Source organism: Lactuca virosa, chromosome 2, assembly GCF_052849685.1.
Source record: "Lactuca virosa cultivar CGN04683 chromosome 2, Lactuca_virosa_CGN04683_v6, whole genome shotgun sequence".
Taxonomy (NCBI): domain Eukaryota; kingdom Viridiplantae; phylum Streptophyta; class Magnoliopsida; order Asterales; family Asteraceae; genus Lactuca; species Lactuca virosa.
The window spans coordinates 42,453,973-42,465,453 of NC_136427.1; the positions used below are offsets into that span (position 1 = coordinate 42,453,973).

At 32.3% G+C, this 11,481-nt stretch overlaps 1 protein-coding gene and 1 pseudogene across 3 annotated transcripts; both read right to left on the reverse strand.

Annotated features, from left to right (window-relative positions):
- Window positions 1-992: 992 nt before the first annotated feature.
- LOC145157401 (disease resistance protein Roq1-like) lies at window positions 993-3,487 on the reverse strand (annotated as a pseudogene). The gene is made up of 3 exons (XR_013737187.1): window positions 3,012-3,487; window positions 1,999-2,875; window positions 993-1,907 (listed from the first exon to the last, which is right to left on the reverse strand). The product of XR_013737187.1 is annotated as a disease resistance protein Roq1-like (transcript).
- Window positions 3,488-4,697: 1,210 nt separating this feature from the next.
- Window positions 4,698-11,206, reverse strand: LOC145159071 (bifunctional TH2 protein, mitochondrial-like). Of its 2 annotated transcripts, XM_079077969.1 has the most exons (8): window positions 11,030-11,206; window positions 10,626-10,826; window positions 10,427-10,535; window positions 9,253-9,543; window positions 7,931-8,357; window positions 6,969-7,235; window positions 5,080-5,726; window positions 4,698-4,926 (listed from the first exon to the last, which is right to left on the reverse strand). In XM_079077969.1, exons 2-7 carry the CDS (start codon window positions 10,811-10,813, stop codon window positions 5,311-5,313), a joined length of 1,698 nt encoding a protein of 565 aa, XP_078934095.1. In that variant the 5' UTR covers window positions 10,814-10,826; window positions 11,030-11,206; the 3' UTR covers window positions 4,698-4,926; window positions 5,080-5,310. The 2 variants fall into 2 exon arrangements, with proteins under 2 accessions (XP_078934095.1, XP_078934096.1); XM_079077970.1 differs by having other exon boundaries at window positions 10,626-11,205.
- Between the last annotated feature and the right edge of the window lie 275 nt (window positions 11,207-11,481).

Genomic DNA, 11,481 nt, shown 5'->3' on the forward strand with positions numbered 1-11,481 from the left:
AGTAGAAAATAAATAGAATGTTGTAAGGCCTATGTGGTTTTTGAGGCCAGATTTTGTTTTGGGGCCTAAGATGTTTTTGGTTTATGCTTTTGATCTGTATCGATGTTGACATCCCGAGTTTTGTAATACAATGAAAATACATTTCTTTAAGGAAATGTGTTGATAAATCTTTATCATATTTTGTTTTGGGAACAAATTACGCAACACTTTTCTTTAAAAAGTTACTCTGATTTTATTAAAAAGCATAAACGAAATCGGTCTTTTCTGGTCGTGAAAATGGGGTTATCACATGTCCGGCTTGATCGCAGCGCATACACCCATATTTTCCGCAACCTAGAGATTTTGGGATTGTACTCTGATAATTGCTTTTATTATAAAATACCTTTAAGGGTTTGAATAAATGATAAATGTGTGTTTTGGTTGTTTTAAAAAAAAATTACCTTTGTATTTTGGGATGTTACACAGCGGGACCCAGCGGCACCCCAGCCAGGGGCTCTGCCTCTTGGGCCCGCTAGGGGCGCTGCCCCTAGACCCCGCCAAATTGTCGTCGAACCGGCTTCTAATTCGATCTTATAAATGCGTACACTCCGCACAAACCCTACATATATTAGAGTACAAATTATAAAGCCCCTTAGCTCACATGTTAGTTCCAATTACATAAAATGACATGGTGACACTAAAATCACCAACAAATACGATAGTAGAACCTAGAGAAAATATATATATTCTATATTGAATGTGGAATTTATGTTACAAAATAGTGGATATAAGACAACAATTTATAGGCCTAAGAAACATAATAGAATGAGGATAAAGACATACTAATACTGATCCTATATGAATACAAACACACAAATATAAGGAAATATATGATAACAGAAATAATTTCTAAATTCAGATACAAAGTAAGACAATTATTAAAGAACATGGCGAGGACCTTTTTTTAATAGTTCTTAGTTGATGCTCTATTCTTCTCAGAATCATCTGTCTTATCTTTGTTCTTGACACATAGGTCTATATAACTGAATCTTCTTATTTAAATCCAACGATTTTAAGACCATTTAGTAAAGAAATGCTCTGGGGAAGATGACTTATACCTGCACCTTCTACATCTAACTGTTCTAAGCATTTTATGTCTCCTAGTTTCTCGGGCAATCTCTCAAGTTGATCACAGTTGTGAAGGTCAAGCTTTTTGAGATGTTTCAACTTGCAGATGCTACTCGGAACATCTCTTATCTTGCAATAGGCTAGATTTAGTTTCTCCAAAGATTCTAATAGGCCAAGATCCTCGGGTAACTTCTTAAGAACTTTACCACCCGTAAGAAGTAGGATTTTCAGATGTTTCAACATACAAATGCTATTAGGGAGATGTTTCACAGGTGTAAACGTTAAATTTAGTTTTTCTAAAGATTCTAAAAGGCCAAGATCCTCTGGTAATTCCTCTATTGCACAGCTTTGAAGGTCAAAGTTTTTTAAACGTCGTAAACTACATATGCTTTGTGGCAGACTCTGGAGGTTGGGGCACCGACTGAGATCTAAATAAAAAGCTTTTGAAGATTTCCAATCAATGAGGGTAGTTCTTTAAAATTGTTCGTTGAAAGGTTAAGCTCTAGCAAACTATAGTTATAGTGCCATGGAAGTATATCTGGAAACTCAGTTAGATATAAATAACTTAGATCAAGGACCTCTAGTGATTCCAGTTGCATGACAAACGAAAAAGATTTCAATCCGCAACAATGATATAAGTCTAAGTAGACAAGCCTTCTTAGACATCCAATGGGCGCGTGAAGATCAGCCAAATCAGAGCATTTTTCAAGATTTAACTTCTCCGGATTCGGAAATAAGCCACAATCAAGGGTCTTCAAATTTGAGTAACTCAAGTCAAGGAATCTGAGGTTGTTAAGAACCTATCATAAACAAGAAAGAAGAAAAAGAAGAACAATGAAGTAACGACAAACCAATAGATGTATAGCAGTAAAATGAATCATGCAAAAGAACTCTTAAACCATTCCTAGCATGGAATCCACAGCTATCTAGTGCTCTAATTGCTCGTTCTTTCTGCCAACCTTTCAGTATAGCTTAATTCCAATTTTTCTAAAGTTTCTTTCAACGGAATTGATTTTAGTCTTTTTACCACATCTTTCCATTCAAGCTTGTCTTTACCACAAAGAAATGAACCCAAAACTTTTATTATTAAGGGAAGACCAGCAGCATAATGTACAACTTCAAGTGTGAGATCTTTGTACGTTTGAATTGGAATATCTCTACCAAATGCATACCTACTGAACAGGCACGTTGCTTCATCTTGTGACAACAGATTGATATCATGATTTAGTTTCACTCTATGTGCTTTGAGCACTTGCTCATCTCTTGTTGTAATAATAACTCTACTTCCTGGTTTGAACCAATTAATCCCACCAGCTAATGCGTCCAATTGGTCTAAATGATCCACATCGTCTAAAACAAGTAAAACCTTTTTGCCACACAAAATCTTTTTCATTATGCTTTTCCCTTCATGAACATTCCCAATGGTGAAATTTCTATCATTTAAAACATTGGAAAGTACTTGTTCTTGCAATTATCGCAACCCAGACAATGATCCTTTGGAAACTTCCCTTACGTTCTCAACAAAGCTTTTACCTTCAAAAGAAAATAATATTTTGTCAAAAACAGCTGTTGCCAAAGTCGTCTTCCCACCCCTCCAATCCCCTTGATACCTATCATACGAACATCTTCAACACCCATTTCCAAAGAGGAAACTATATCTCTTATCCGACTTTCCATGCCTATTAATTTTTCATCGACTTCCAAATTAGTGAAACATAACTCCACAGAAATCTTTTCAACAATTTTATTGATGACTTTAGCTTCATGCCTGAAGAATTAAAAACGAGAATCAATTAGCTTGCCTGATATCCCACATGAACAATCAGTTAAGGGATGTAACATACACACATATGCATATTTCATTATTCATTCTTGACAATAGTCAAAACGATGAAAAAATTTACCCATCAACAGTGTTCTTCAAATCCCACCCAGCTAGATTGGTTGCTTCTTTCAAAGCTTCTCTCCACTTCCCAACCTCTACCTTGTTATGTGTGGCTAAAGCTTCTCCAACGGGCCCAAGTTGTTTGCGGACTTCAGAGGGATCTACATTGTAGAAAATAGGGAATGGAATCTGATCCTTCGCCTTCTGGCATTCTATAATCTTCACAAGTTCATCCAAGCACCAAGACGAAGATGCATAGTTCTTAGAGAATACAATGATGTAAAATTTTGACTCTTCAATGGATTTCAAGAGTTCATCGTTAATCCTTTTTCCTTTCTCGAGTCTCTCATCATCTTTGAAAGTGTGAATACCTTGCCGTTCAAGAGCATCATAAAGATGATCGACAAAATTCTTTCGGGTGTCTTCACCTCTAAAGCTCAAGAATACATCATATATATACCTCTTCTGAGTGGATGATGATGAAGAAGATGCCATTAAAGTATGCTTAACAGATCCTATTTGATCAAATCATTGGTGAAAAAGACAAAATTAGCTTATCCCAATTCAGAAAATCTAACAAAAAACTTACTACTAACAAATTATAACTGTTATTTATTGTGAAGAATTTTGAACATGAAGAAATGTATATTTGAACCTAAAAAGAGATCGAGAGCAGCGGACAAAGAGATGCGGGTGCAGCTGAGAAAGAGAAACTTTTAACCGAGCCGGTGGCGGCAGCTAGCGGTGGACTTAAGAAAGATAGGCCGAGAGCAGCTGAGAAAGATATACCGAGCGCAGGGCAGTGAAGGCTGAGAAATAAAATGAATTTTTTTTTTTCTTTGTTATTTTTTTCAATGGTCAACGTGATGTGTTTGCTTGGAAAGTCTATGAAATTGGGTTGGATTTGATTCAACAGGTATGGCCTCTAAATCATATTATATAAAGAAAATCATTTAATAAAATATTAGTTATTTTTTTTTACATGGTTTATCTTTATCATCAAACTCATTTAAGTTGTTCAAAAACAGTGATTTTGATCAAGTATTGCAGGTTAATATTTTTTACGTACAATAAATCACCAAATCACCACCATACTAAAGGGTTATAAAAATACATGATCATGTTGGCTCATTGGCAATGCTTTTTGACTTCTAACATAGATGATTCTAGTTCAAATCTCACATCAAGGTATTTTTCTTTTTTTCAAGTTTAGGAAACGAAGTATTTAACAAATTATTGGCAGCAACTATAAACGTGGCAACCTTGGTCACCACTGAAGGTGCATAAATACTGGTTTTAAATCAGTTACAGTTTTTTTTATAAATTCTTTTATAACCAGTTTTTTGTAGATCTGTTTCATTTATAATTGGTTCGGTTTTTTTGAAGTGAAAATCGTTTTTTTAGAAAAACGGTAAAAAAAATCGGTTTTCGGTTATTATAAAAACTATTACTGAAACCGGCTATAGAAAAACCGGTTTTGGTTTTGTTGGGCCAGTTCTCAAAAAATTAGGTAGCTTAGTGCACCACTGGTTACCTTAAAAATTATTAAAAATGGTAAAAAAAAAAAAAGTTATTGGCAAAAAAGGCTTTGAAAATAACTGTTTTTGTGTCGTTAAACAATTATCTTTTAACCAAAATTCATTTTGATTGGTTATATAATTCTCTGGACCCATACATTTATAACATGAATTTTAGACATTGATGATAATGAAGCTTTTTCCAGCATCATCCATATCAATAGAAAAACATCATCTGGTGCATTAAATTTGAATCATCACAAGCGTTTTCACATATTTACCAACCAAAAATTTGAATCAAAATCTGAATTATATCAAAGTAGAAACAAAAGTCAAAACTTTGAATTATGATAATAGATCCTCCCTCCCACCCATCTTATGAAGAAACCATTCATCTCTGCAACAAAATCTCTCAGCCTACAAGAGTCAAAAACAATACCAATACACAAACGCTGATTATTAAACGCAACAAATAACAACAAATCACTTTTCTTTATTTCATTTCTACTTATTACAACTTTATACTTTCATTTATACTCAAATCAACAAGAAAACAAAAAAGATTCATACCCATTTCACGAATTGGCATCCCAAAACAATCGCATCCATATATGAGCCAAAAACCTATTACAAAAGATGAAACAAAATATGCCAAGATTATGAAAAATAAGCAATGGCTAGTAATAAAATCAGCCATGAGAAGTTGTATCTTCCTTCTATTATACGTAAAGACACCTCTTTTTTTTTCATGCTATAACTACTACACATAAAAACCAGTTTCTTTCTTTCTTTTTTTTTTTTTTAAAGACCAATTATAAAAGAATGTACTTCAGCCCAACTAGAAACCGTATAAAGAACACCCGAAAGCCCCTTCCATTTAAAAGAGCTTCCTTCAATACATTCCTTTTGTTTCTTGACTAAAGCGGGAAATAAAGGGACAAAAGATACGCCAAAGTGGGTCCCGATTCTTCTAAGACTTGAACTTGACCCTATGACTATGCCTATGTCAGCTTCTAGAAGGCATAGCAAGTCTCCAACTGAGTCCCCGATGTAGATTGTGAGATTTGTGGGGCCCGTTTGGGGATTGTTTTTGAGAATGTTGGTGAAAGCTTGAAGCTTGTCGATTGGGGATTCGACTTGTTTGATGATTTCTCCTGTGGATAATGAATTTTGGTATTCGAATTCGTTTGCGTGTATGTTGATTTTGTGTAGACCTCCTGTTTGTTTAATGAAAGAAACCATAATTTAGTTAAGGGATTTGAATTTTATGTAAATAAATTATAGAGAAAAGTAGAAAAAAGCACTTGTAATTTCATAATTTTGTTGATTTAGCTATTTCTTTATTTTCTTTAGTGATTAAAACATTGTACCTTTTTATGAGTGTTGAGAAAATCGTTTTCTCTAGTTACTTAAGGAAAAACAAAATACAGAAATGGAGAATGTACTTTTATCATTTTATCGATGGGTTAATCTAAAAAATGACCTTATATTTTGTGTTTTCTCCGGATTAAACCTAAAAAAAATTACCTGAAAAAAACCTTGTATTTTTTCATTTTTTCCGAAAAAGCCCTCAACTTTGTATTATTCTTTTCCGAAAAAAAAAACCTTCAACCTTCTAAATGTTTCCAAATAAATTTTTTTAGTTTTTCTTGAAAAAACCCTCACAATTTACAAGTTTTTTGGCAAAAAATGACTAAAAGGGCCAAATCAAGAAAAATGAAAAAATACAAGGTTTTTTCAGGCAAAAAAAAGTTTGAGGTCTAATCCGGAAAAAACACAAAATATAAGGTCTTTTTTGAGATTAACCCTTTATCGATTTAGTCAATTGACTATTATATCTTAATGATTTAGCCACTAAACTATTATTATAATAACTATAAATGAATAATAATTCAGTACATGAAAGGTCAATGTAATTTCACAATTTTATCGATTGGCCACACAACTATTACTTTGAATGATTTAGCCATCGAAACTATTATTATAATATTCATAAATGAATAACTTTTTAGTACAAAAAAAAAACACAACTTACTTTCATCATTTTATCGATTTAGCCACAAAACTATTATCTTTTATGATTACTAGAATCATAGTTCAATAGCAAATCCAATAAAGATGAATAGTTCAGCTTTTGAATGGATAAAATAACAAAATAGTGAGACTAAGTTGTGGTTTATTGTACTTTTTTCCATGATATCAAATCTGGGAAACTGTAAAAAATGATTTTTTTTTAACAATGAAAAAACGTACAACAGTTTAATCACTATAGAAAGTTTTTAAAAAGGCCACATATTTTGAGCATCCTCACAAGTTTCAAATTTATCAATTTAACCACTTAACTATTAAAAACCAATAGAAAACAAACAGTTAAGTGGTTAGATTGATAAATTGATTGTTTTTGTTTTGAAAAGTGAATGACTTATTATATGATATGATATGATATATAATATTAATACCTGATGAGAAAGCTGATCTAATAAGATCAGCACACCAACAATATGATAAGACATGAACATTGACATTTAAGTTTTGATTGTTGATGATGCTTTGAAAGAAACCCATGCATCCATCAAGCATAATAAGACGTTCTCCTGCACGTTTTATATCTTCAACATTTAATCCTTTCAGCACTTCTGATTCAATCACTTTCATGTTTGCTTTTCTCTCAAATTCCACTAATTCTTCAACTGCTTTCTTCAGCCCTTCATACTCAAAACTCTCAACTGTAAAACCACCAAATAGTTAATTACTCACTTTGATAACAGACTAAAATTACTTATTTACCCTCTACTTATCTACATTCTCTACAGATAATAGCAAAATATGTAGCATGAAACTTATAAACATACTTTACTTTTGAGTAAATTACGTGAATGGTCCCTATGGTTTGGGGTAATTTGCACGTTTGGTCCCTAACTTATTTTTTTAACTTGGAAAGTCCCTACAGTTTGTTTTTGTTGCGCGCTTAGGTCCCTGTCTTACCTAAAAAGACTATTTTGCCCTTGATTTTTTAAATAAGGTGGGGCAAGTAAGGTAAGGTGAGGTGAGGTGGAAGTGGGGTTGGGGGTGTGTTTATTTAAATAAATTAAAAAATCAAGGGCAAAATAGTCTTTTTAGGTAAGACAAGGACCAAGCGTGCAATAAAAACAAACCGTAGGGACCTTCCGAGTTAAAAAAAAAAAATAATAAGTTAGGGACCAAACGTGCAAATTACCCCAAACCATAGGGACCATTCGTGTAATTTACTCTTTACTTTTTTACCCATAATAACAAACTACATATATGATATATTAGCAATATGTAATCCAATACATGTTAACATTTTACAAGTTTCTATTTTTAGGAGTTTTCTGTTATCATATATTCTTTTGATTATTTAATTACCCCTAAAAGAATATATTATAAAACAAGGAATTACCTTTTTCATTGGCCAACATACTTTCCATACACTGTTCATACTCTTCAGTGTACTCTTTTGAGAGCATCTCCCATGTGTTTCTCAAGTCAGCTGATGGCATCCTAACAATTTGACTTTGACTTTGACTTTCGGGTTGACTTTGATCAGATTTTGGTGCAGTGACAATAGCAATCTCAGCTAAAATTGCAGATGAATCAACAACTGAGCATGTCAAGTCAAAATCAGAAAAAATCATGAGTTGATTTTCTGAAGGAATATGAAGCTTTGATAATGGAAGAACAGTTGGTTGATGAACAGGTTGAGCTAAAAAGAATTCCATCTCAAGTTTCAATGCTTGATGATAAAGCTTTTGCATTGTATCCAGTTCTTGACCAGTCAAAGAGACACTTAATTTGTCCAATAAGTCTTCAATTTGAAGCATTGTTGCCTAAATTTCAAAAAAGAAAAATTGATATCATGTTTATAATTGTTCTTTTTTTTTTTCAAAAAAGAAAAAAACACAAAATATAAGGGCTTTTATGAGATTAACCCAAAGTAAAACAATCAAACTTATAACTTTTTCCATTTTCAAAGAGAGCAACAGACAATGAATTTAAGGTGTTTTTTTTATTTTTTATTTAATGGACTTAATGTCAACATGACTTAAAGTTGTAAGCTATAATACTATATACAAGTGTTTCTTTTTGACATATAGCAGAAAGAACAACTTATTAAAAAAAGTCAGAAAAATGAGGCTTTCACTAATTTTTTTACAAAATCACCTATGGGAATTGAATATAACTGTTTTTATTATTTTTACAGATTTGCCCTCATTTATACTTTTCCTTCCATTTCCCCAAATACGTCTTCATTTTTTCAATGTTTGTTAAACATCATTTATCCAAACAACACTTAATAGGATATAAATAGCCATAATAAGAGAAGAGTTAATCTCATAAAAGACCTTATATATTGTTTATTTTCCTGATTAAACCTCAACTTTATTTTTTTTCCTAAAAAAACCTTGCATTTTTTCAGTTTTTCCGAAAAAAAAACCCTTAACTTTTTTATTTTTTTCCAAAAAGAATCCTCAATATTTTAATCGTTTTCGGAAAAACCCTCAACTTTTTTTAGCTTTTTCCGAAAAAACTGCTAAAAGGGTCAAATAAAAAAATGAAAAAAATGAAAAAATGCAAGTTTTTTTATGAGATTAACCCATAAGAGAATATACACTACACCACATTCTACAATCTACATATAGCATCATACATCAACTTATTTCTATGAACTTGACCTCACACTTTAACCCCAAAAAAGTCAAACCAAAAAGTCGAACTTCAAACCTGATAACTTTCAGAGGAGTATTTGTGAATCAATTTCTTGTAAGGGTGTTCATCTCCATCAAAATCAACAAATGATTTAAGCTCATTTCCAAGAAAAACATAAAGCCTCATGAAAGGAGCCATTGCACTCAGTGTATAAGCTGCAACCTTAGTTTTCTCAAAAGGAGTTGCAAGTTCTCCTGGACCTTTTACTCCTTCAACTTTCCCAGATGCAGTTGCTAATAAAAAATTTGTGTATTTTGTTGTTGCAGCATTTGGTGTTGTTTCTTTTGATAAGTCTACACCCCATTCCTGCATTCACATGTTTAATTTTATAAAAAAAAATGAAAGAAACATCAATATACTTTTATTTATCTGTTTATTAGGTAGATTTTCAATTTCCAATTATACCCTCAGGTCATGACCCAAATGACAAGAAAACAAAACAAAAATGGTAAAACTTTTTGCATAAGGTATCATAGTGAAGGTTCTAGAGGAGAGAAATTCATTTTTGTATATATCCAAATTCAGAATGTGAAATAAAAGAAAAGAGCTCCTTTATAGAAAATTAACCATAAAACATAAATATTTGTTGAGACTTAATGGAAAAAGCCTCCTTTTCCTGACTTTCTATATTAAGATGTGCTTTCGTATTAAGTCAAAAAGAAACAGCATCTTAGTTGTTTACTCATAAATGTCTGTTTAAAGGAGAAATAGATAAAAAGGCATTGCTCTATTTTCACATTTTTTTCATTTATATACTTGAACAAAAAGATTTTATCAAGCACATACATTATACATACATTTTGTAATTAAATTAGGACAAGAGTATAAGGGGAAGAACAACTTGATGGAAAGAATGTTAAAAATTTCAACCATTATCAACGATTTATTATATAATGAGTTTTCAATCAGTTGTAAATTCTCCCTTTATATCAAATTAACTAATATAATAAGATAATACTTATTAACTAGTTGTAGATTCTACCACTATAGAACATCAAGATACTAATAACGCAAAGAAAATGTCACGTTGTTCAACAACACATTAAGAAACTTCATTAGACATTTCGGCAATACCCGATTGAAATCAATCTACATTCTTTATTCGGCCATGGAAATACTAATTACATAAAGAACACATAGCAAGAAGGCAAGGGAACAAAATCAATATATAAATGTAATGAAATCTTACTTGAACAAAAGAGGCATGATGTCTAAGCTCGTAGAGAACATTCTTTCTTAATTCAACAATGGAATCCTTAGCATCGTCATCATCTGCACAATCCTCTGCTAATTCATATCTATAACGAAAAAACAACCCCCAAAATCAAATACACTCCGATACCCCCAAATGGGCAAAATTAAACAATTCAAGAGCCAAAATTACTTACGCTTGAGCAAAGCATTTGAAAAAATGAACATCCTGAGCGACATAATGGCCAAATGTATCAATCTTAAGATTCCCAGAAGCCAAAGAGACCACAAAAGGCGTGTAGAGTGTCAAATTCGATTCCTTACTAAATTTATCCCAAAAACGCTTCGCGGCTCCTTCTTCATTTGGCTTTGGAGTTGTCGCCATTGATGAAATTCTTCTGAAAAAGAAATTGAGATTGTGATTCTTAACGGGTAAAGGGTATCTTCTGTTGCTATTAAAGAAAGCAGATCGAATAATATTGATTGGAATACTAAAACTGGGTTTGTTCAAAAAAAGGCGCATCAAGAAACAAGAATTTGGGGGAATTAGAGAAGTTAATGAAAAGGGTACATAGAGAATTGAGTTAAAAAGGGGAATTACAACTGTCGTGTATAAAGAGAGAATCAAATCTGGGTCGTATAGGTACAAATAGATGAATACATGTAGCAGAAGAGTGTGTAGCAGTCGAGTGGGGGTAGGCGTCAAAGGGAAGAAGTTGGGCGCGGGGGTTTGGGTGGAAATTTTGGAAAATGGAAAGTGTAAAGTCGACTTCCATTTTGTTTTTGGACTTGGGCTTTGACTGAGGGGGCTGCCCTTTGATACCTTTCAATTATCTTTACTATCCTTTTCCTATCTCTTATCTTCTATTTTGATCTTTGCCCTTTTCATGCATTGTTTAGTTGTTTACAATAGAAGCCTTTTGGTCCTACTTTCAATTATCTTTACTACTTTTTTTAATTAAGTTATTATCATATATTAAATGACATTTGCAAGGTATCTTAGAACATAGTATTTGAAAATTTTGAAAAAATAGCAGGATAACTTTGAAAAAT